The sequence below is a fragment of the Lynx canadensis genome, chromosome C1, assembly GCF_007474595.2.
Source record: "Lynx canadensis isolate LIC74 chromosome C1, mLynCan4.pri.v2, whole genome shotgun sequence".
NCBI classification, from domain to species: domain Eukaryota; kingdom Metazoa; phylum Chordata; class Mammalia; order Carnivora; family Felidae; genus Lynx; species Lynx canadensis.
In genome coordinates this window covers 51,731,910-51,758,757 of record NC_044310.1, presented here as the reverse complement: position 1 = coordinate 51,758,757, position 26,848 = coordinate 51,731,910, and the positions used below count along the sequence as shown (strand labels likewise).

The following is a 26,848-nucleotide window of genomic DNA, read 5'->3' as shown; positions in this document are numbered from 1 at the left end:
AGTCACAGGCTGGGATTGATCTAGGGCAGGATTCAAGTATTCCAATGTGTTCTGGGTAAACACTATTTTAATGTTGGGATAATATACCTCCACTGTCACCCAATATCTATGATGAACTGTGATGACCAGGAAAAAATTTTAATGCTCTTAAAACAAAGCAGTCTGATTAAGAATGGCCAATTGTGTCTAAACAAAGATTTTGACAAAAGAAACAGGACGGAGCCAACATATGAAAGCCCCTCAAGAGGTGAAAGAACAGAGAACAAAAGCTACTGAATAGATGTGGAAATGAATGAAATGAAAAAGGCAAAGATGATAAACAGCCTCCAATCTGAGGAAAAGCTCTTTAGAAGACATATTTTTATTAGCATATAAAAAATATATATGAAGAAACAGACAGAAATAAGTGTGTCAGTAATAATTCTATGAAGCCTTTTCAATTTAAAATATTATATTTTATAAAGAAGTAAAATTGTAAGAAATCATTCTGGAAAAATACAATGTTATGAATAATTTTATCCAACTACATAACATTTGTCACTTAGGTGATTATATGTAGGTAACAAATTTATGTATATATTATAAACATATAATAATAAATAAATAAAACACATACTTGAAACATTTTTACTTACAATGATACCAAGAGAATGGACTTTTCATGTACTTGGAAAGAAAATAAAAAGAATGATAGTGCACAGCTAACCTTTAAGGAAAAAGGGGGAAGAATGAGATATAACAGCTTGTCAATCATAACAGCAGTTTAAATATGAATCTAAATAAAGTCATTTTAAGTAAAATTTTAAAGCTTAATGTAGCTTCTATCTAGAAAGAAAATACCTACACAACACTAATATGCATAATTTTATTCAAATTTAGTAAAATATTTATTAAAAAACAATGATTCTACAGCTATACTTAACCATCAAAAACAAGTTCATTCAGACTCAGTTATGAATAAACAAGACTACTAAATACTTCAGACACAACAATCATACCTTCATCCTCCCTTGGAATCTCTAACAATTAAATTAAATTTAAATTTTAAAAGCATTGAAGGACAAGAAGTTCAAAATCTAAAACCAGCAAGACAGGGGCGCCTGGGTGGCGCAGTCGGTTAAGCGTCCGACTTCAGCCAGGTCACGATCTCGCGGTCCGGGAGTTCGAGCCCCGCGTCAGGCTCTGGGCTGATGGCTTGGAGCCTGGAGCCTGTTTCCAATTCTGTGTCTCCCTCTCTCTCTGCCCCTCCCCCGTTCATGCTCTGTCTCTCTCTGTCCCAAAAATAAATAAACGTTGAAAAAAAAAATTTTTTAAAAAAATAAATAAAACCAGCAAGACAAATCTATTTTAGTGTTTTTAAAATGTACATTTCAATAAAATATATTGAATATTTTATAAAGTAATTTGTTATTTGGGGTTTTAAATCAAAATTATCTAGATCTATTTTCAGAAGGTTATGATCTGCATATTGGACATCTATCTACACAAATCCAACCCAGAGCAAATCCTATCTACACCACCTTCTAAATACATTATCTACCTACTTCTTTCCACTGCCCTCTGCTGATGGTGGCAGAGGAGTGGTCTAAGCCACACTCATCTTTCTCTTGGACTCCTGCCACAGCCTCCTAATTGGTAACTACACTCTTGCCTCCCACAGTCCACTGTGCACTCAGCCACCACACCAGATCATGTAAATTTCCCTATTTAAGGTGCTCAGGTAGCTTCCCATGAACACTAAGAATGAAATCCAAACTCCTATATGGGTCCTGCCTTCCTGTTCCAGCCTATTTCTTACTGCCTCCCTCACTCACTTCATACCAGCCATTTCATACCTGTCTATGTGCCAAATATGCCAATGTGTTCATGCTTTAAAGAAAAACATTTTATCAAGTCAGAGCACAGATCTTGTGAATGGCTCCTTCTGGCCATTCAGTTCTAGGCTCAAAATGTCACTTACCTCAATCTAACCAAATCCATCAGCACTCTTTTCACCTAATGCTATTTTCTTAATAATCCTAATCACTCCCAGATATTTCCTGGTTAACAGATCTATTTTGTTGCTTATCCTTTCCTGCCACTAGCATGAAAAACCCCAATTAAGAGAACAGGGAGGTTACCTGCCATTCACTTACACACCAGTACCTAGAAAAGGACCTCCTCACACATTAGAGGGCATTCGAAAAATACTACTTGAATAAATTAAGACAATCACTTTGCTGATATAGATATATTAGTGTTCACACTATCAATTACCTCAATTACAGACTTATGTTGAGAAATAATTCAATCTTTACTGAAAGGAATACACTTGAAAATAATTATAATGGGAAATGATTTCAAAGTTCTCAGAAGTAATCAGTAAAAATTCAAAACATCAACACAAATAAAATTACAGAAGTCATTAATATAAATCTTTTTTAGTTTTTTAAACATAGTGGCTTGTATTAAAACACAGCAAACAGCGGAACCTGGGTAGATCAGTCGGTTAAGCATTCGACTCTCGATTTAGGCTCAGGTCACGATCTCACGGTTCGTGAGCTTGAGCCCCGCATCAGGCTCTGAGCTGACAGTGCAGAGCCTGTCAGAATCCCAAGTGGATTGTCTCTCTCCCCCTCCCCCAATCATGTTTTCTCCCTCCCTCCCTCTCTCTCTCTCTCAAAATAAATAAATAAACTTAAAAAAATAGCAAACAGAAATAGGAAAATAAGAAAAATTAGGAAATAGGAATTAGGAAAATAAGAAAAAATTAGGAAAATACGGGAAAAAATGTTTTTCCTGGCTTATAATCCTAAAAGTAATTACCTCTAACACTGCTACGGTTACTTAAGTTCTGAAATTTCATTTGCTTATCAGTGAAATCTACCTTTATTAGTATGTTATTTCTTAGAAAGATAGCATAATCTCATGTAAGCCTGCAAATATTTCAAGTTAAGCCTACTGAAGACATCAGAGCATTACTAACCAGATTCCTTTTGTTCTAAAAATCCTATAGAATATTAACTGTCGATGACTTACAATGCTGAATTCACTCTCAGAATGAAACAAGAGAAGCTGTCAATGAAACGGTAATAAAAAAGCAAAGAGGAAATGAAACCATCCTTTTCACACTGTGGTACTCATACATACTTTTGCAGTATTTACCGTTATGTTCTGGCTTGTTTTCAAAATGCAATGTAAATAAGTGGCAGTCCCCAAACTGAAACCATAATTTCTAAATTGTTGTCTCCTGATAAGTCCACTAAGACTTTTGTTTTCATAAACTAAATTTTCTTGGTATTTTAAAAAGATATTTTTAAAATGTCATTTTATAGGGGTGCCTGGGTAGCTCAGTCAGTTAAGTGTCCAACTTTGGCTCAGGTCATGATCTCAGTTGGTGAGACTGAGTCCAGTGACAGGCTCTGCACTGACAGTGCAGAACCTGCTTGGGACTTTCTCTCTCCCTCTCTCTCTGCCCCGCCCCTGCTCGTGCTGTCTCTCTCCCTCTCTCTCTCTCTCTCTCTCAAAATCAATAAATAAACTTAAAAAAATAATAAATAAATAAAATGTCATTTTATTGATCAAGGCACAAAGGAACAAAATTTTAAACACTACAGAAATACAGCCAAGGAGGATATTGTGAACCCATTCAGAGACATCCTAAGTTGTAGGAAATATAACCAATTCATCCTCAAACTAACACAAGTCATCTTCCTAAAACAGATATCTGTCCACTCTCCTCAAAGATGTCTTTTGGCTCCTCTGGCACACAAATCAAACTCCAACTTTTTGAATCCAACATTCAAAGTCTTACCCAGTTTGATCCTTTTTGACTCTTATCTCTCACTATATCCTCTCCTAACCTCGACACACACACACACACACCTTTCATTGTTTAATAACCATTATTAGCATCCCCTATCCTTTCCCGCCTCTGTATCTGTAAGCTCTTCCTCCTGCCTTGCATTCTCTTCTGCTATATAACCTCCTCCTATTTCAAATCTTGCCCAGCTTTCAAAATTTGGCTTCAATCCCACTTATTCTAAGAAGCTGTCTAAAATCTGCCCCCAGGGGCGCCTGGGTGGCGCAGTCGGTTACGCGTCCGACTTCAGCCAGGTCACGATCTCGCGGTCCGTGAGTTCGAGCCCCGCGTCGGGCTCTGGGCTGATGGCTCAGAGCCTGGAGCCTGTTTCCGATTCTGTGTCTCCCTCTCTCTCTGCCCCTCCCCCGTTCATGCTCTGTCTCTCTCTGTCCCAAAAATAAAAAATAAAAAACGTTGAAAAAAAAATTAAAAAAAAAATAAATAAATAAATAAAATCTGCCCCCAGGGGCATGTGAATGGCTCAGTCAGTTAAGCATCCAACTCTTGGTTTCGACTCAGGTCGTGATCTCAGTTTGTGAGAGCAAGCCCCGTATTGGGCTCTGAGCTGACAGCACAGAGCCTGCTTGGGATATTCTCTCTCTCTCTCTCTCACTCAAAATAAATAAATAAACTTAAAAAAAATTTTCTTAATCTGACCCCAAAGTAGTATCTCCCTTTCCCAATTACAACACTAAATGTGTAATAGACCTTAATAACATCTGCTTTATAGCATAATTATTTAAACATGTCTGTCACCACTCTTTTCTTCTTTGTATTCCCTCACTGACTAATACAAAGCAGAAGTTAAATAATTGTTGAGTTAAACTGAAAGATTCTGATTATTCAGCCTAGCACCTAAGTATGTCAGACACTCAATACATGCTCACCAAATAAATGAATGTATTATTTCTCAGTCCAGTAAGTCCCATTCAGAGCAAGAAAATAATTATCAGTTGCAGCAAGAATTAAGTATTTAAAGTAATAAGAAACTTACCAGAGTAAATCTGAATCCTTTGGAAGAGGGCTGAAGTGTTAATTTTACACATGCAGGAAGCAGGCTCAAAAATGTAAAACAAAAGCTAAAAAAATGAATAAAAATAAAACATTTGTTTTCTTGGTAGCAGTATCTAAAACAAGGAAATATTTTTTTAATATAAGGATCACATTACTTACCAACTTAGGTTGATTTAAAATTAAAGTTATATTTTATTTATTAAAATTTAAAAAAATTTTTAATGTGTATTTTATTTTTAGACAGAGAGAGACTGAGCATGAGTTGGGGCAGGGCAGAGAAGGAGAGAGACACAGAATCAGAAGCAGGCTCCAGGCTCTGAGCTGTCAGCAGAGCCCGATGCGGGGCTCGAGCTCATCAACCACGAGATCATGACCTGAGCTGAAGCTGGACACAACCGACTAAGCCATCCAGGCACTCCCATTTTTATTTATTAAAATTTAAATTTAAAACCAAATAACATTTAAATAAAATCCATGCACTGAAATATTTACCCACTTTAATATATACATGATTACATAATACAGAAAACAACATTACAATACTTATGTTATTTATAGAAAAGAATCAAAAAACAGGTAACTAAAAGTCAATTATCAAACACTCAAAATTAAGAAAACACAACCAGGTATAAAAGGGACAATATATAATACAAACAATCATAACATTTACTCGCAAGAGAATCTCTCTGGCCCTCTTCTCACAAAAGTTAACTACCTGATTTTCAAGCCCATGATAAATCAGAAAGAACAAGTTAGAAAGGGAGTGGGCCACTGCTAGAGCCTCTCCTACTAATGGCTGATGAGCAAGGAGGAAAAGGAACTCAAAAGGTAGAGCCATCTGGAGTCATTAAGTACCAAGGCAAACAGCTTTTGCAAGCCCTGAAGACAAGTATTACAACACAATACAATAATTGATTTTCCCACCATTGGTGGCTTTGTGGCGTTGTTAACCTGGATTAGCTGAACCACAGTTCCCTGAATTCGCTCTCTAGTATGCTTCCTCCTACAGTGGGCTACACAGGATATTCTCAAAAGAACTAGAGGACAGAGGGAGGCAGCACCCATTCTGTAGCATGCACACATACACATTCTCCCAGTTATTCAAACACTAATCCTGGTGTTGCTGGGAAGAGATTTTGCAGATGTAATCAAAGTCCCTATTCAGCTGATTTTTAACTTAATCAAAATTAAGATTCTTGAACAGCCTGACTTAATCAGTTGGAAGACTTTTACTTGTGTTTTTAATGTTTATTTATTTTGAGAAGGAGAGAGAGAGAATCCCAAGCAGACTCCACACATGGGGCTTGATCTCACAACAGTGAGATCACAAACTGAGCCAAAATCAAGAGTCAGATGCTTAACCAACTGAGCCACCCAGGTGCCCCTAGAAGACTTTTAAAAGAGGGCTTATGCCTGGGGGCACTTGGTGGCTCAGTTAAACAACAGACTTCAGCTCAGGCTATGATCTCACGGTTCGTGGGTTCAAGCCCCACACTAGGCTCTGTACTGACAGCTCAGAGCCTAGAGCCTCCCTCTGTCTCTCTGCCCCTCCCCTGCTTGTGCGCTCTCTTTCAAAATAAATAAATTAACATTTTTATTAATGTTAATTAATGTTAATTACTGTTAATTTAAAATGTTGATTAAATTAATACTAATTTAAAAAAATTAAAAAGAAAAGAGGGCTTGGGGCTTCTCTAAACTCAGATTCCAAAGAGCAACTGGATTTGAATTGCTTTTCCTTCCCCTTTAGATACTCCTTCCCGAATGCCTGCCTTGTGGACTTCCACGCTCTTCAGTCAGACCCCGCAACTGTATAAACCAAAGCCTTGTAATAAATTCACATGCACCCACACACCTCCTACTGATTCTTCTCTGGTTGAACCCAGATTGATATACACCACTGAAAATCATGACTCTTCAAAACAGTGTTTAATCCTATTTAGTAGACTTTGTTTAAGGGGGAGGGAAGTAGGTAACAATCCAGAAAGATTATCACATAAAATATTGCAAATAAAAGTTTTGTTGTGTAGAGCGATAGGTTTATGTTATGTGGAAAATTCACTAATGTAAAGCATCTCATTCCCTAATGATGTCAGGTAAATGAGTTATTATCATAACACTTTTAGAGAGAAGCTTATATAACATTATATACAAACTTTGTATCTCTTACCTGATTATTATCTGGAAGTGGTGTGGCAAAATTTCCTTGATCTTCAGAAAGATACTGAAGCTGCACCAAATATTGGCTACTTTATCCTGAAAAGAGATTTGTTAAATTTTACATTCTGAGGGGCCCCTGGGTGGCTCAGTTGGTTAAGCATCTGACTTCGGCTCAGGTCATGATCTCACGGTCTGTGAGTTCGAGCCCCGTGTCAGGCTCTGTGCTGACAGCTCAGACAGAGCCTGGAGACTGTTTCAGATTCTGTGTCTCCCTCTCTCTCTGACCCTCCCCCATTCATGCTGTCTCTCCCTGTCTCAAAAATAAATAAATATTTTTTTAAAAAAATTTTACATTCTGATATAACTGAAAGAAATATTAAACTCTACGAGGTACAGCCCATAAACTCTAAACTTTTGAGACATGAAGCTCTTGTTCACAATCTTATAACTAAGTTGATTAAACTCTCCATGGAACACACACACACACACACGCACACATACACACAAAACTTCTTCATTTTTTGCAATGCAAACTGACCTATATCACTAGCCAACCATAATCTAGACATTCCCAAGAAATGTTCATTATTTTTCAAACAACAGTACACGATCCCTAAATACTGAAGTTTATTCATCTTTGGAAATTTTTCTAGGAAATCTTATTTTTTTCCTAATTTATAGAACATACATTTTGACCCATTTTATCACATACCTGAAATTATCTCAAGTATAACTTACTAGCAACTAACAATGACAAGAGTTAATTGCTAATAAATCAAGGCATTTAAAGACATTAGCAGTTGTGGTAGGATCACTTTCAAAATTAAATTTGTAACTACAGCTCTCTGCTCATGAAACCCATCCTCTACACAGCTGCTTAACCCACAGCTGTGTAAGCATAACATCAAGAAAGTAACCATCACTGACAACTGTACCACCCTCCTTCCCTCTGTCAGATCAAAGAAAATACTCTTCAGATTTTGAGGACAAGTGAATGGAGGTGACCAGCAACCCCATCAAACATTATGATACTCATTTTTATAATTATCATGATAAATACTATTTCTGAAATAGAAACAAGGCAAATAACCAAGCAGTTTAGATGGAGAATTAAACTTTTCTTTAAATAGGCTTTAAGGTTAGAGGAAATATAAAGAAGTTAGGAACACAATTTTCAAAATTCAAACCACAGCTCTGCCATGTACAAGCTACATGAATCTCTGACCTGAGTTTTCTAAAATTTTTTCTAATCTTTATTTTTGAGAGAGACAGAGACAGAGAGACAGACCGTGAGCAGGGGAGGGTCAGAGAGAGAGGGAGACACAGAATCTGAAACAGGCTCCAGGCTCCGAGCTGTCAGCATAGAGCCTGACGTGGGGCTTGAAACTTATGGGCCACGAGATCATGACCTGAGCCAAAGTCAGATGCTTAACCAACTGAGCCACCCAGGCACCCCATCTGACCTCAGTTTTCTAATCTATAAAGTGGATACAATAGATACCTCAGTCAGAGCTATCGTAAGAATCAAATAAAACCACATGTGAAGTATGTGGCACCTAGTAAGTAAGAGCGGTGACAATAATAGTGATTATTTGTTATTATCAATATCAGTAGCAGCAGTATCCCCATCAACATACAAGTCACACATTCCTATTCCATCACAACACCAAACTCTTTTCTTATCTCTTTCAAAATGCTGGTTCCATCCTCCTATAGATTCACCAAAAGATAATCTAGAGCAATTTATATATTCAAAAATTAGAAAGATATACTTTTCTAATTCTTTTTAAAAGAAATGTTTATCAAAAGCAAATTATCTCTAAATATGTTGTCTCTGTCTAACTTTATTAAAAGGCCTTTTTGTTTCAGAAAAATGGTTTGTTTAATTTAATTACTAAATCTAAATCATCAAATTATCCATGTAATAAAAGTTTAACAAGAGTGATTAAGCTAGCATTAAATGAAATGAAATGAAAGATTCTCATTAAAAATTACTATGGATGAAGGTTATATAAGGAATTATGAGATCTTGCTGAAGCAAACATGATTATTAGTTTAATAAATAATTTCCTAAGACTAAAAAGAGAATATAAACCAAAAAATTACAAAGCTGTTAACTTTGTAGCTACAACTTCTCATGCTGTCTTTCACTATGGATCCTATTTCATTATAAAAATGTATAATTGAATTATGGCTTTCATGATGGCATAAATATTATCTATTCATTTAATGTACTAGAAAATGACAGCTGAGCTAGATTATATACTGGATTAAATAACTGGCAAGGAATGACTGGAAGGAGCGTAACTGAAGTTACATTCCTTGTGTGTCTTCTACATGAAATCCCCAGGACTCACAGCACAGGTAGTGTAACAAGAAAAGAGTGAGAAGAAAATTTAGGGTTTTTTTTTTTTTAATGTTTATTTATTGGGGGGAGTGATAGAGGGGCAGAGAGGGAGACAGAAGATCCAAAGTGGGTTCTGCACTGACAGCAGAGAGACTGATGCAGAGTTCGAACTTACGAACCACAAGATCATGACCTGAGCCGAAGTCAGACACTCAACTGACTGAGCCACCCAGGTGCCCCAATGAGAAAGAAGTTGTTTTGTTTGTTTAAATGTTTATTTACTTTGAGAGAGAGAGGAGGAGGGGCAGAGAGAATCCCAAGCAGGCTCTGCATAGCACCAAGCCCAACATAGGGTTCGAACTCATGAACCTTGAGATCATGACCTGAGCCGAAATCAAGAGTTGGGTTCAACCAACTGAGCTCAACCGGCTGAGCCACCCAGGTGCCCTAAGAAGAAAGTTTTTAAACATACCTCAAACAATCCACGATCAACTGGGAAGAGTCTTCTTAGAACTTGCAGTGTTTGCTCCCTTTCTGTACAGAATGGCAGCCAGCAGAGAATGAAGGAAGCTACAACTGTACAAGCTAGCTTAATTAACAATACAAACCTAGAACAAAAACAAAGGTGACCAGTAGACAAGGAAAGGTTAATAATTCTAAGAAATCAGTCTGTCTCACTAAAGATGATAAATACAAATATACAGCAATAATAAATCTATGCTACTAAAAAAGGTTTAATATGGCAGTGTAGTCAAATAAGAGTTAAGCAATTCACAATCATTAAGATGGTACACCTCTCTAACAAAAAGACTATCACCATCTTAATTAACATTTAACTTAGATGCCTTTCCAATCAGCCATGAAAAAAAATGTCAAACTGGGATGTATTTCTAATAAGTATAAAATGTAATATGCTCTAAATGGATGAAATCTTATAGCAATACTCTAACAAGAGCCAATCCACATTACCTCCAGTAAATTTACATAGATCAAAATATTTCTCTAGTTTGGAAGATTTAAAATAATACAGAACATGACAATCTCTCTTCCAACTCACCTCAGAGCCAACACATTAATAAGAAGTCACCTAAAGGCAAAATGAAAGACCACCTTCTCCCTGGTAAGTATGCCAAATAAATTCTCTGAAGTAATTTTTAAAATTCTGTAGTGTAAAAGCCACTCACCCCTTTCCTTTCAGGCCTTTTTTAAAACACTTGCCGAGTAAAAAGCAAAAAAATGGCAAAGAGTGGTAAAGTTCCATCTGTTTATAATTTATAGCTAAGCAAAATGCCAACGAGCCTAGCAGGTCCCAGTCACAAGATACTCCAAGAACACCCCACAAAGCAAAGCCAAGACTCACAGAATTATATATGTTCCTGTGTCAAGGAAATTATCTCAATAATTAAAACAAATAGATCTTGCATTTTATAGAACATATTTCTTATGTGATTTTAAAACAATATATACAATGAAAGCTATTTCTAAACAGAAATTTAAAGTATTGAAGTCATAAACTAATTTGAAATTGTATATAATGGCCTCAAATATATTAAATCAGACTGCTAAATAGAGCAACAGATTTGTTCCAGGTTTAAAGACCACTAAGTAGTTAACACATAGCGTTGTTTCTGCTAGACTATTTCACACTATTACTATAATAACATACCAAAATCTAGACAAGAAAACAATGCTCCAAAGTAAAACACACACATACTGATATCACTATACCTCCTCTATAATATGAATCAATATAGTAAGTTATAAGTTGATCAGAAACTAATAACCTTATTATAGCAAAACAACATTACAATTAGATTTTTCAGCTCAAATGGTAGCTAGGCACTCATGTTTGCCCTCCTCTCCTTCCCAAGACTCCCTTAAAATGATAGGGAATTTTTAAAAGTAAATATTCACAGCTGTAAAAAAGAACAGGAAGATGGGTTACAACAGATAAAGATTTCAACACACTTCTAGAAGACAGAAAGGACACAGAGGCAGTAACAAATAAAATAGGATGGAAGAAGCCAGAGCTTAGAAAATGCATACAGGAGGCCCAAGCAACCAAGAAGCCAATTTACTCTGCAAGCCCCTAGAACACTCAGGAAACACCATGAAGGTTAGGGTGCTTGAGTAACATGTTGAAAAGAAAACAGGAGGATTAAGTGAAAATGCCTAGATGGAGAAGTCAAATCCCATCTTACTCCTGTGTAGAGATTACCTGGCAACCAAATATTTACCACCACTACCCCATCCCCTACCCCCAGGGAACAGAAGGAATATTTCTCCAAAGAAGTGTAATAAACTATATACACTAAATACACTAGGGCAGCTAGTGTAGAAGTTAACATTACAGTGCCAAACCTCCACATTCTGACACTTAAGGACCCCAAAGTGTACTGGCCAGCCCCTTGCCCACTTACCTTATAGTGGGCCAAATACAGAGAACTCACATGCAGCTTTCTTTTCTGTCTTACTCTTAAATAAGCACAGATACACTAGGATGAGACACACATTTAAAGAAAAACCTATGACAAGAGAAAGAACCAGAAGGAAAAGGGGGAAAAAAAGTCACCCTAGAAGAATGGACATAATTCAGGGAATCGTAGAAAAAAGAATAAATTCATATTTAAGATAGGATTAACAAAACAAATGAAACTTAACAGAAGCATTAGAGATAAAGTCAAGATAATCTTGTAAACCATAAAACAAAAGACAAAGAGATGCTCAACACAGAGATGAAAGCTCTAACATCTGTCTAATAAGCTCAAGAAAGAGTAAAGTGAGAAAATAATCAAACCCGAGAATTTCCCAGAACTCAAGAACATGAGTCTTCAAAATAAATGACACATAGAGTATTCAAAATAATTGTCACAAATACCTATGCCTGAACAAATCATTTCAGAGCCCAAAAAAGTAAAAAATAGTTAAGAGCAGCCGCAGCAGCAGCAAGAACAACAGATAATAATAGCAATAAATACTCATATAGAGCTTAGTATCTCCCAGGTACTGTTTTAAATGCTATAAATAATAAAATCCATTTAATTCTCAAAACAAGCACACAAAATGTGGTGCCTGTCTGGCTCAGAAGAGCATGCAACTCCTGATGAGATCAGGGTCATGAGTTCCAGCTCCATGTTGGGTGTAGAGATTATTTAAATAAACAAACAAACAAACTTAAGAAAAAAAGTATACAAAGTAAGGGTAATTATTATCCCCATTTAATAAATGAGGAAAATAAAATACATAGTAGTTAAAAAATGTGTCCCCACCAAATTACATAATCCCAAAAGCTTCAAGAGTTTAATGTTAATCACAGAGGAGATACAAATTCATCAGAATGTTTAAAACGAAAATGGCCAACTACTGATGAAGATGAGTATATGGAACACTAACATCATTTCTAACAAGAATGTTAAGGGTACACCATGCTTAAAAACCACTCAGGAATATCTAAAATTAAACATGTAACATACCCTATAACTCTGCAATTTCTCTCATAAGAAATATATTTATAGGTGTACAAAGAGACATTTATAAGACTGTTCGTAGCAACATATCATCATAGCCAAAACCTGGAAACAATCCAAATGTCTATGAGTAACAAAATTATGTGTATTCTTTCAATAGAACATAGAGCAATGTAAGTGAACAAACCACAGCTACACACAACTACAAAAAAACTCACAAAATGTTGAACCAAAAACACCAAACACAAAGGAATACCTGTTGTGTTGTCTCTTTTATATTAAGTCCAGAAAAGAGGGAAAACTAAACTATAGTGTTATCAGTTGGTATGTGGCTATCTTTGGGAAAGGAGGAGAGAGAAGTACTTAGGAGCTGTACAAGTGCAGATTTTGGATCCTGGCAACATTCTATTTTTTGACTCCCGGTAATCGTTTGTCAATGCACTGAGACACACATTTACATTTTGTGCACTTTTCTGTAAGAGTGTTACATTTCAAAGTAAATACAGTTCTTAAAATCTCGTAAACAACTTTTTTTGTTGTTGTTCTTTTTTTTCTTTATTTCAGCGTTCCTGATATTATCAGAGTTATCAGATGGCCATGATCCCAGAATGCAAAAAAACAAAAAAGGCAACTAGGAAAGTGGAAAGAATAAAAACTCTGATTTAATCTTTTGTAAATCCTTTGACAAATACACGTATTAATTTTGTTATAACTAAAACAGACTGGCATCAAAAGGAAAAGCTATCAATCGATCATGTTGCTGTGGGACAGATGGGGACAGACAGTAATAGTTCATACATCAGAAGATAAAATGGACGGTCATGTCCAAATTTTATCAACTTTCCTCTAAGATTTGTTCGAATGTTCCTTACTTTACATATCAAAAAATTACACACATAAAATCCACATAGCTTTTAATTATTCAGTTTTAGTTCTCTGAAGCTTCCAGTTACCGCTATCTGTTAGAGAAACATCTTGGTTTAAAACTCGAAAAACTCAATGACTATTTCCTTTCTGTCAGTGTCAGATGACATTTACAAAAGATAGAAGATATGTTACACCTCTTTAGAGTTAGAAGAGCATAAGCATACTTGGCACTCTTTTTCCAGGTCTCCAGAAGAGCTCATCAGTGACCAACATTTTGTTCCCAAGCCAAAAGGGTATAAGAAAAGCAATTCTACTTTCAATAAATCTGTACTTTACTCTTAAAGTAAAAGCTTGGTGAAAACATTCTATCATATTATTGTGAAAAACAGTTTAAATAAGCAAGTACCCTAGCAAATAAGACATTACTGGATGACAACATTATACACCCTGAGCCTAGATCTCAAAATATGCATCTGACTTCATTTTTAAATTAGTAAAGGATACTGAAAATGTCCATAGTCGATAAGAATAAGGCCTGGATACAGCAATATGCATAATGCATTAGCAACCTGTAAAGTAAAACATTGTGAAATAAGAAAGTCACGTTACTCAGGGGCATCTGGGTGGCTCAGTCAGTTAAGCATCCAACTCTTGATCTCAGCTCAGGTCACGATCTCACAGTTTCGTGGGTTCAAGCCCCACGTCAGGCTCTATGCTGACAGTGCCAGGCCTACTTGGGATTCTCTCTTTCCTCTCTGCCCCTCCTCCACTCTCTCTCTTTCTCTCAAAATAAATAAACATTAAAAAAAATTTTTTAGGGGCGCCTGGGTGGCGCAGTCGGTTAAGCGTCCGACTTCAGCCAGGTCACGATCTCGCGGTCCGTGAGTTCGAGCCCCGCGTCGGGCTCTGGGCTGATGGCTCAGAGCCTGGAGCCTGTTTCCGATTCTGTGTCTCCCTCTCTCTCTGCCCCTCCCTCGTTCATGCTCTGTCTCTCTCTGTCCCAAAAATAAAATAAAATAAAAAAAAAGTTGAAAAAAAAAAAATTTTTTTAAAAAGTCATGTGACTCAAATCAGAGTAAGACTACTGTTTGATTCAACATAGCAAATGTTCCCTCTCACCTTGTAATGTATCAAAATTTTTATAAAATATTTTTATAAAATATTTCTCCAAACACTGAAGTTTTCATGGAGGTGACATAAGATACCTCAGTAATAAGGAAAAAAAATCACTAACAGGTATTTGTCAGAGAAAGCACGTGTAGATATACAAATCAAAGAAGTCAATCTAATGATTAATCTGTATAAAATGACCCAAAGGAATATCTGTTAAGTGGGAATAAGACAATATACACCGACTCTTCAAAATGCCTTCCTTCCCACAAACCATTCAGATTTATCAGTGAAGCTATAAATTCGGTATGCTATGTAATCCAGCAGTACATAACATCTAAATCCCAGGCATCTTATTACTACAGTTGAACATTGCAATTATTAGTCTAAGGTAAGTTTAATTGACAAAAGAATCACTGTTCTACAATAGCCTATTCCCCAAAGCATGGCTTCTGTAAGCTCTATACTTTAATAGTGAAGCTAATAAAACATTTCAGAGATGAAATGTCAGGTTAACTTTAAAACTTACCTTTTTCTTAGTTGAGGTTTCTTTTAAACAACAACAGTATAAAACTACTGCTGGTATATAAATCAGCAAGTCAGCAATTAACACTGAAAAAGCAACCAAATCATTTTAAACATGGGTCTGCTGGGATTTTCAATAACATGAAAAGCCATCCTCCCCCGACTCTAACCCTGAGTGGAAATTCTGTTAACAGGAGGCTCTCACCCACTCTGGACAAAGCCTTTACACAGTTCACCCTGTCCGTTCCCTTCACCTGTGCCTAATTTCAATTGTTATGGTGCTACAACTCTAAGAGTCTCGTAATTTTCTCTAATAAATTCACACATTAAATCAATTAGATGTATCCAAAATTCATTCCCTCTTTGCTCTGACTTAGACTTAAGGATACTCAAAGCAAAGGAAAACAACACTTTTTTGCCAGCATCTGTATATTCCAAATTTTCTGGTATGAAGTATACCTCAAATGATGCAATTCATGTAAGAATCCTTTTTAAATGTTAATATTTATAAAACTACATAAACTTTTGCTAATTAATGCATATAAAGAGCTTGACAGACCCAGGTAAGGAGGAAACTGAAAAAAACAGTTAAAAAAAAAAACAATTCATAATTTGGAATGTTCAGTTCTTTTAGAACAAAGAAATACAAATACATTAAGTTCTTCAACAGTACAACATAGCTACCCAACGAGACTATTTTTTTGTTGTTCCAGGCTAACTACAGTGTCCAGAATAAGGTAAATGACAGTAAACTGTCAGTTTTAGAAGCATGCAATCTATTTTCAGCTCCAGATGCCACATTTAAGATGACACTGACAAAATGGAACATATTCAAAGGAGCACAACCAGAGGCCTCAAACCATAATCACATTCAACAAGCTGACCATCTAAGAAATAGCTAACGTATCTAAAAATATTTAACCTGGAGTAGAGGTGACTTCAAATGTCTGTAGGGTGTTAGGTATACAAAGGATCAGACTTGTTCTATGTAGCCTAAGGAAACAGAACCTAAAGTGACAAGTGGAGGTTCAACATAAAAAGGAAATGTTGAGTGACTGGGGCCCTCTGAAAATACAACAGACTGTTTCTAAAGGTTGTGAGTTCTCAGATACAGGTATTAGTTCAGAAGCTAAATAATCCTCCAGTGAGTATGCAGTTCAGAGAGGATTAAAGCTCTGTGAGGAAAGGAAAATGGTATGGCAGAGGGAAAGACAGGCAAGACAGATTATCTCTTGGGCCTCAGATTTCATGACTGGATGAATGATGAAGAGAACAAACTCCAACTAAATTCAGACTAATGAAGGAAAAGGCCAAGACAGAGCATTAAAGTCTAAATCATGTAAAGCTTTTAAAGAAACCTAATCTTACTACTTTCAAGCTCTTAGAAGAGCACATAATACATGCTCAATATATACCTGTTGAATGGATTATTTAATTTAGCAAAAATGCACAGCAATACAATGTATAAGATATAACCACAAGGTTTACTTTAAGAAAAAGGTGAGGGGCATCTGGGTGGCTCAGTCGGTTAAGCGTCAGTCCAATTCTTGATTTCAGCTCAGGTCATGATCTCCTGACTTGTGAGTTTGAGCCCCATGTCAGGCTCTGCGCTGACAGCACAGAGCCTGCTTGGGACTCTGTTTTTCTTTCTCTCTCCCTCTCTCTCTCTCTCTGCCCCTCCCCTTCTCACTCTCTTTCTTCCTCTCTCTCTCTCAAAAATAAACATTAAAAAAAAAAAGGTGAAAGGAATTTGGAATAAAGATATTAACGCAGCAGTAAACAACTAAAACTTCAATTTATGGCTATCTGACCTCAGGTAAGCTATTAGCATCACTCAACTGTGCTTCCACCCCCTTAGATTAAAGTAAAGATAGTAACAGTATTTTGCTCATTTGGGTATTGAAAGAATTGAGATAATAATAAATGTAAAGCACCCGGAATTATTCCTATTCTCTTGTTTTTCAGCTTACATATACATTTGATCATGTATTATACATATGTATACATACAGTTACACAATATTAAAAGTCAATAAGAGTAATAGAATTTTCTATCAGTTTGTTCACAATTTTTTTAAAAATCAAAATGTGCTTTGAGAATCAACTCCTTTGCTCTCTTACCTGTGGTACGCATAAAGAGCTTATGTGCCTGACTTTCATATCCACGTGATGTATGGAGAGCAATCCAGTCTGGATTTATAAACTTTGCCCTGAAAAATCAAAGCATATATACACATACAGTATTACTCATCTCTTTTAGCCATAAGAACATCTGAAGACATATGAATCTATTTCAAGAAGTGGCCATTGCTCTTAGGCTTCACTCTTTTATTTAATCATGTGAAACTGACTTAAGCTGTAACACAGGGTCTACCTCACTCACCTTCCAACAAAACCATGTAACATGTCACAAAAATCCCTACCTTCACAATTCTTTCAGTATAAAAACAATCTGATGTGTCATGTTTCATGTATTAAACACATACTTTATAAAGGACAATATGCTAGTATTGACCAAAGGATTATGTTTTATAGTTTATAATCTTCTCAGTTATCATAACAATCAGCAATAGCTACTAATTATAAATCATTGCATAAAAGTAAACATAATTTTTAAAGATAAATTAAATTTTCAACCATATTATGTTACTCTGAGCACTACAAAGTATATCTGATTATCATAAACTTTAGGGACTTATTTTTAATCCAGGAAGCTAATTTTCACAAACTATGAATAAAGGAAAAATAAAAACCAAATAAGATTTGAGCTTGGAAAGTAATATGAATAAGTTCCTCAAATTTTTGCTAGCACACTTCAAGTCTGAAATGGGATACTATTAAAGAGCAAGACTGGGGGTGCCTGGGTGGCTCAGTCAAATATCTTACTCTTGATTTCGGCTCAGGTCATTATCTCATGGTTCATAAGACCGAGCCCCACACATCACAGAGCCTACTTGAGATTCTTTCTCTCCCTTTCTCTCTGCCCCTCCCCCACTCATGCTATCTCTCAAAATAAATAAACATTTTTTTAAAAAAGAGCAAAACTGAGTCTCCACCAAACAGAAGTTTCATAATCTTCTATAAACCATTCTATTTCTTTAAAAGAGAAGGAATTCCAACCTTGATCTTAAATCCTAAGTGAGACACTACAGTAATTAGAGTTTCTAACTTAACATGTTAGTCAGAATACCATTTGGACCTCTATCTTTTTCATTCACTGTGGACCATTCCATAAAAAAAAGCATACACAACTAACCATATTAGATGTATTTGTCAGTAGTCCATGAGTAATTACTAGTATCTGTGCTTCAAAACAAAGGTAGATTTTTACATTTCTTTCTAGCCTATCCTCCAAAGAAATTATGGAAATGTTCAAACTTTGATAGTTAACTTACAACCTGACTGCAAAGGTACAATGCTTTACAAACCACAATACAAAAGTAGGTACAAACAATCTGTCCTCTACTCAACAAAGCCAGATCACACAGTTTCTTACTAAACCTGTTAAGCGCATAAACATTTAGAGTTACATTAAAGACAAAAAACTTACACATATGCACATAAAAGACTATGATAGGCTGTAAGAGGTGGATAATCCAATCCCCAATATTGTAAATTGTTATCACTACTGTTAAAATACCTAGAAAAAAAAAAAAAAGCAACATTCCATTAATCAATATTCAAGAAACAGACTTATAATTTAACATCTCATTTAATTAAAATGAAAAAATATGTTATACAAGGTAAAAAAAATTCATCTAAACTTTGTCTTTTCCCCTTCAGTTAAATTTTGTGAAATCACAATTAAAAGTTTTTGAGTACAGTTAAGTAATTTATTATCTAAACCAAGACACTCTCGGCTTACTCTTGAGAGTAAAAGAGGAAATTATTAATAATTAAGCCCTAACAAGAAATGCAAACCAAGATTGTCCCAGGCAAACCAGAACTTATTGTCACTCTATTAATCGTCTAAGTCAATGATAAACATGTATACAACAAAATAACATGCAAAAAAGACAATTTACTTCTGATAACCTAACAAAGTAAAGAAACAATACAAAATAACAATTTAAAAAAAGTAAAAAAGTCAGGAGCACCTGGCTGGCTCATTCGGTGGAGCATGTACCTCTTGATCTTGGGGTTCTGAGTTTGAGCTTTATGTTGGGTGTACAGATTACTTTAAAAAGTTAAAAACTCAGGGCACTTGGGTGGTTCAGTCGGTTGAGCATCCGACTTTGGCTCAGGTCATGATCTCATGGTTTTTGAGTTGGAGCTCCACATAGGGCTTGCTGATGTCAGCCTGTCAGCACAGAGCCCGCTTCAGGTCCTCTTGTCCCCCTCTCTCTGCTCTTTCCCCGTTTGCGCTCTCCCAAAATAAATATATATTTAAAATTAAAAAATAAAATTAAAAAACAAAGAAAGGCAAAAAATCAGTATCAAAGAATACACAAAGATTTGGTTTATGGAAAGAGAAATACCTTATGGAACAGGTATACTTTTAGTAAGACTTTGAAAACAATTCAACTTATAATGAAAGCCTATTATATGCAAGATTCTGTGCACTGGGGAAGAAAACTAGGTCTAACACTCATAAATTAATAGGCTCCTGCAGTTTGCCAGAATGGAAAGGCACTATATAGAACTACTATGGCTAAAGAAGTGAAAACTAAGTTTACATAAACAGACTTCTTAATTATATACTTTAAATGGGTCAAATTTCTTAAGTGTTACAATCTCCTACTTTGGGATTACAATTTTCTTTTAAATTAACATTCAATCCCATTAAATAGTCTATTGTTCATCTTCAGAAGATCTGTTTTACTTAGTGTTAGTCACATGAAATGTTGGTTGATATGGAAGAGATGGGAACTAATAAAATGATCAAGGCACACTAGACAGCCAAGAGATCTAGGCATAGGGTACTACAGCATGTACCGGCTGGTGGCAGTTGTCCACTCCAGCAGCAACATCCATGTGAACCATCCTAGGCCCTATATCTGGCTGAAACTTGAAGCCAAGAGGCAGTGAACCCAAGAATTTCCAGGTTAGCTAGAACTCCTTTTGACAGCTTACATCTGAGAAACTCAGCCAGGCCAATAGTGGAGACCAGAGGACTCACTTCTCTAGTGCCCTCTGAAGACAGGCACTAATTGTGTTATTTCCAAATTCACCTCACTTCCAGGCACATTGGCATAAAATTTTATTGTACTTCCCTCACAGAGTTGTTGAATGATTGGGTTAAATACGTAAAGCTGTTAAATCACTGCCTGACACACAACAAGTACACAATAGTAGTTCTAACTGTGTATTAGCCACAAAACTAACGGGATGTATCTAGAAATGGAAAACCATTTTGACAAATACAATTTCATTTGGTTTTCTGCTTCTTATGAAACAAAAGCTATTTTTTGTTTACTCCAACCTTGGGATCCTCTGGAGATAAGTAAAAGAGGCAATGACAGTAAAGTGTAAGCATGCAAAGATAGATACTAACAGTAAAGTCACTGGTTGGACTTGAGAAGAAGGAATGACAGGGCTAACCACCTTGTTCCCTATTCTTATGGAAGTGGACAAATAAGAGCGGAATTTACGGAAAAAGTAGCTTTCAAATGTTTCCAGTAAAGCTTCAAAATCTACTAGTAGAAACAAAGCAACTAGTTAATTCTCTGCCTTATATATTTTAGATATATCTGAAAAGTTGTGCACATGCTATTTATATGTTGAAATGTACTTTGCCAATGAATTCCCAAATAATCTCAGTTAAGTGTTTTGTCAGAAAAAATCTGGCTACCATGCGAATTATGAAATTACATTCAAGAGTGTTATCATTAACTTCAAGATACAATTTTTTTTTTTTTTTTTTTTTTTTTTTTTTTTTTTTTTTTTTTTTTACTTTTGAGAGAGAGAGAGGGAGAGGGACGGGGAGAGAGAGAGAGAGAGAGAGAGAGAGAGAGAGAGAGAACGAACATGAGCAGGGGAGGGGCAGAGAGAGACCAAGACAGATCTGAAGCAGGCTTCAGGCTCTGAGCTGTCAGCACAGAGCCCAACGTGGGTCTCAACCTCAGGAGCCATGAGATCATGACCTGAGCCAAGGTCCGACACTTAACTGACTGAGCCACCCAGGCACCCCATGATACAGTTTTTTTCTAATACACAACCCAGAGTCATGGGTATTTTTACTTTTTAAAAAAATACATATATATTTTTTAAGTTTATTTATTTTTGAGAGAGAGTGGGCATGTGGGCACTCAAACTGGGGAGGGAGAGAGAGAGAGGGAGAGAGAATATCAAGCAGGCTCTGCACTGACATGGGCCTCAATCTCACAAACCGTGAGATCGTGAGCTGAGCCAAAATCACGAGTTGGACATTTAACCACTAAGCCACCCAGGTCCCCCCAAAAAACATATTTTGAAGTGAAATAGTTTCAAATTCACAGAAGAGTTTCAACAATAGTTCAAAGAATTTCTCCACATCAAAATGTAAAATTTTTATATGACAAGACACCTTAAGAAAAGTTTAAAGGCAAGAAAAACAGGAAGATGTTTATTTTATACACACATACACATTAAGAAAAATGATTAAAACGTAGAATACTGTTATAGCAGACAGACTTTAAGGTCATCCCCATAAATCCCATCTCCTATTGTTCATGCCCCTGAATGTATACAATCCCCTTAAGTGTGCAAGACCTGTGACTTGCTTGTAACCAAGAGAATATGACAAAGGTCATAGATATCACTCTTGTGCTTATGTTTTGTATATATGTAAGATTCTGTCTTGCTAGTAAGTGTGCCAGAAAGACTCCCTTTCACGGACTTTGAAGAGGGAAGCTGTCGTGTTTTAATAAGTGACCATACTGGAGAAGCCACATGGCAAGAAACTGCAAGTAGACTCTAGGAGCTGAGGGTAGCATCCAACAAGAAACTGAAGTCCTCAGTCTTGCAGACGCAAGGAAATTAATTCTGCCAACAACCTGAGGTACCTTGGAAATGGTTCCTCCCCCAGTTCAAACTCTGGTAAGACTAGAGCCCCAGATGACAACTGGATTGCATGCAGCCTCCTAGAGGCCCTGAGCAGAATATCAAGATAAGCCATGCCCAGACTTCTGACCTAAAAAAAAAAAAGCTGTGTGATAAAAAATGTGTCTTTAAGGGGCGCCTGGGTGGCTCAGTCGGTTAAGCAACCGACCTCAGCTCAGGTCATGATCTCATGGTTCGTGGGTTCGAGCCCCGCGTCAGGCTCTGTGCTGACAGCTCAGAGCCTTGAGCCTGCTTCGGGTTCTGAGTCTCCCTCTCTCTCTGTTCCTCCCCTGCTCTCACTCTGTCTCTCTCTCTCTCAAAAAGAAATAAAGATTTTAAAAAATTGAAAAACAAATGTGTCTTTAAGTAATTACCATTTGTGGTCATTTGTTAACAGAATAGAAAATTAATATACAGTAGTCCTCCCTTACCCACAGTTTCACTTTCTGCGATTGCAGTGACCAGTGGTTAACTGCAGTCTGGAAGCAGGCTGTCCTCCTGACGTATCCTCAGAAGGTCAACAGTAGCTTAATGCTACATCACAATGCCTATGTCATTCACTGCACTTCATCTCAGGATGTAGGCATTTTATTATCTTACATCATCACAAGAAGAAAGGTGAGTACAGTCCAATAAGATATTTTAAGAGAGACAAATTCCCATAACTTTTATTACAGTACATGGTTATAGTTGTTATATTTTATTATTAGTTATCATTATTAATCTCTTACTGTACTAATTTATGAATTAAACTTTATTGTTGGTATGCATGTATAGGAAAAAACATAGCCTATAGGGTTTGGTGCTATCCATAGTTTCAGGCATACACTGGGGGTATTGGAACTTATGCCCCATGGATAGTAGGGGGCTACTGAAACTTTATTTTATTTTATTTTTAATTTATTTTTAACATTTATTTATTCTTGAGAAAAAGAGAGAGAGAGAGAGTGCAATCAGGGGAGGAGCAGAGAGAGAGGGAGACACAGAATCCGAAGCAGGCTCCAGGTTCTGAGCTGTCAGCACAGAACCTGATGTGGAGCTCGAACTCATGAACCATGAAATCATGACCTAAGCCGAAGTTGGATGCTTAACCAACTAAGCCACCCAGGTGCCCCTGTAACTTTATTTTAAAACCATACAAATTAAGGGCACCTGGGTGGCTCAATTGGTTAAGCATCCAACTCTTGGTTTTGGCTCAGGACATGATCTCATGGTTTGTGAGATTGAGCCCAACATTGGGCTCTGTGTTGACAGCATGCAGCCTGTTTGGGACTCTCTCCTTCTCTGTACCCTCCCCCACTTGCACTCTCTCTCTCTGTCAAAATAAATAAATAAACATTTAAAAGTAAATAAACAGAGGTGCCTGGGTGGCTCAACTCTTGGTCGGCTCAGATCACGATCTCACAATTGGTAAGATCAAGCCCCATGTTGGGCTCTGCACTGTCAGCATGGAGGCTGCTTAGGATTCTCTCTCTCCCCCTCTCTCTGCCCCTCCCCTGCTCACAGGGTCTCTCACTCTCAAAATAAATAAATAAATTTAAAATATAAATAATTAAAAATAATATAAATAAATTCATACAAATTATTACAAAAAAGACCTGCAATCCACCAAAAACATGGAAAAAAGATATAAATATGCAATTTTTTTTTTAAATTTTTTTTTCAACGTTTATTCATTTTTGGGACAGAGAGAGATAGAGCATGAACGGGGGAGGGGCAGAGAGAGAGGGAGACACAGAATCGGAAACAGGCTCCAGGCTCTGAGCCATCAGCCCAGAGCCCGACGCGGGGCTCGAACTCACGGACCGTGAGATTGTGACCTGGCTGAAGTCGGACGCTTAACCGACTGCGCCACCCAGGCGCCCCTAAATATGCAATTTTTAGAAGAAATACATTGATCAGCAAATATATTAAAAAATGTTCAATGTCACAAGTACTCAAGGAAATGGAAATTTTAAAAGTCTGGGGTTATTAAGTGTTGATAAACGTGTGTAGAAAGAAGATATTCTTGTGTTGGTATCCATTAAAACTGTCTACTTCAGAGATTCCACTTCTAACAATCTATCCAGAAAAAACCATGTGAACAGAGAAAATATAGTTTATTTAATCATCCCCCTATAAGAGAAAATTTAGAGTGTGTCAGATTTCTCATTACTATAAACAATGCTGAAATAAACAGCCATGCCCACCAATTCTCTTGATTTATAAAACTGTGATTTTGTTTAGAAAACAAGCTCAGGGTAAGTGGACTCTTCCGTTAGCCCCAGGTATAAACCATACCTGCACTGAGTCAAGCATCTTTTATTAATGATTGCTTTAAAGTTGGGAAAGATTTTGCTCCATGACAAAAAGAGAGGTAATAAGAAGGCATTCCTATTATTCCTGCCTTGAGCATGGTTGTATAAAGTTACAACACTTGTAGCCTGAGCAGTCATCTACAGACTATGGAGTGGACAGACTCCGGATGAAAAGCTAACATTCCAAGAAGAAAGAACAGCAGAGAGGAAGAATGGGGAAAGCCTGAGTCCCTGATTGCTATTGCTGAGCCACTTTACTAGCATTACAATGACCTACTTCTTGAGATAATATAATTATTTTATTGAGGCACCTGAGTGGCTTAGTCAGTTAAGTGTCCGACTTCAACTCAGGTCAGGATCTAACGGTTTGTGAATTCGAGCACTGTGTCAGGCTCTGTTCTGACAGCTCAGAGCCTGGAGCCTGCTTCTTACTCTGTGTCTCCATCTCTCTCTGTCCCTCCCCCACCTGTACTCTGTCTCTCACTCTATCTCAAAAATAAATATCAGAAAAAAAATTATAAAAAGATTACTGCTTAAGCTACTATTACTCAGGTTTTCTATTACTTGATGCCAAAAGTGCTCTTGATCCCACATATAAGGAATGTGCATTATAAAGTTTATTATAAATTTAGTTCTATTTTATTACAGTAATACACAATGAATAAATAATAAAAAGTTTTCTTTTAATTTAAAATTATTTAATTATTAAAACACTTCTAAAGTTAACATGGCCAATCCTGTTATCTTTTTCTTTTTTTAAGTAGGCTCCACACCCACAGTGGAGCCCAAAGCAGAGCTTGAACTCACAACCCTAAGATCAAGACCTAAGCTAAGATCATAAGTTGGACACAACTCACTGAACGAGTGGTTAGTGAGACACCCCTCCTGATATATTTTAATTAACTATTTCACTTGAAAGAGTTTTGACAAGTTAGCTATAGTTACCTATAGCTAACTCTCTAGGTAAAAAGAGAAAGACTTCACTATTGGAAAACTGAAGTAAAAAAAGAAATCACACCATTTAAACATGAATCTGAAACAGATCAGTTTCTCTTAGAATTTCCAGGTGTACATTTTTGGTGTTCTAGTCTATCCACTCATAAAGAGAAAATTTCTGACATTTATTACACTAAATCATATTTCTTAAATTTCTTATGAACATCATGAAGTATTGCATAATCAACTAATGATAAATCATGTTTCTTTATACCATATGTCTCTGTTTCTAAGTCTACGATTCAGGATTCTCATGGTACCCACTCCTTAATAAAGATTTCAAAACTATTAAAATTTACTACCGAGATTAGCCATTTCATAATATTTAAGGCTCACAGATCATGGTTAAAACTGGATCATATAATTATATCTGAGGTATACACTGTCTGGTTTTTAACAAAGAAAAAAGAATGAAAATGTATACATACAGTCAACTCCTGATTATCTGGGTTAAAGTAGGAGACAACTGGTGCAGAAAACTGAAAACTGACATCAGAATAATCCACTCTCCATACTGAATTAAGATTATATTCTCAAAAAAAAAAAATTATATTCTCACTCCTGGAATCAATGTTTTCGCCACCTACCATTAAAGCCAAAAGCTACAATTTATCACCTTAATCTTTCAATACGAAATATCACAATTACTTTTATATCAAAATCTGTTAAAAAGAACAAGAGAACAGCCAAAAATACAATTGTCTTATCTGTGTAAATTTTACAAAGGAATAAAAAAGAATTACAAAACTCAAAAGCAATGGGCTGGTTTCCCTCAACAAACATTACCTTATTCTATCAATCAAGCAAGAGAAAAACACATTAAAAATGTATTAATAATTGGAAGAGTGATACTCATTGGTCAAGTCACTATATGAGGAGGGGGCGCCTGGATGGCTCAGTTGGTTTAGCAGCTGGCTCTTGGTTTTGGCTCAGGTCATGGTCCCACTAGTTCGGTAGTTGGAGCTCCACGTTGGGCTCCACGCTGACAGTGCAGAGACTGCTTGGGATTCTCTCTCTCTCTCTCTGCCCCTCCCCTGCTTTCTCTCTCTCTCACTCTTTCTCTCTCAAAATAAATAAACTTTTTAAAAAAATCACTGTATAAAGGTATGGAAGATGCTCAAAATAGTACAATGCATAGTGTCAAATATTTAGCTCATCTCAATTTTAAATGCTCTTTGACTAGGGTAGAGCCAACCTATTAATAG

The 26,848-nt window shown here is 36.4% G+C and overlaps 1 protein-coding gene across 5 annotated transcripts in view; it reads right to left on the bottom strand.

The window, feature by feature from the left end:
• The window catches only part of ALG6 (ALG6 alpha-1,3-glucosyltransferase), a 66,594-nt gene that overhangs the window by 15,902 nt on the left and 23,844 nt on the right, over nt 1-26,848 (bottom strand). For all 5 annotated transcript variants that reach the window (XM_030324690.1, XM_030324691.1, XM_030324693.1 and 2 more), the window contains 9 exons: nt 18,881-18,970; nt 17,452-17,540; nt 15,336-15,418; nt 14,201-14,265; nt 10,547-10,732; nt 9,835-9,970; nt 7,026-7,111; nt 4,836-4,920; nt 636-706 (listed from right to left, as the gene is read on the bottom strand). In XM_030324690.1, the coding sequence (XP_030180550.1) occupies nt 636-706; nt 4,836-4,920; nt 7,026-7,111; nt 9,835-9,970; nt 10,547-10,732; nt 14,201-14,265; nt 15,336-15,418; nt 17,452-17,540; nt 18,881-18,970 (891 nt within the window). The remainder of the gene's footprint in view (nt 1-635; nt 707-4,835; nt 4,921-7,025; nt 7,112-9,834; nt 9,971-10,546; nt 10,733-14,200; nt 14,266-15,335; nt 15,419-17,451; nt 17,541-18,880; nt 18,971-26,848) is intronic.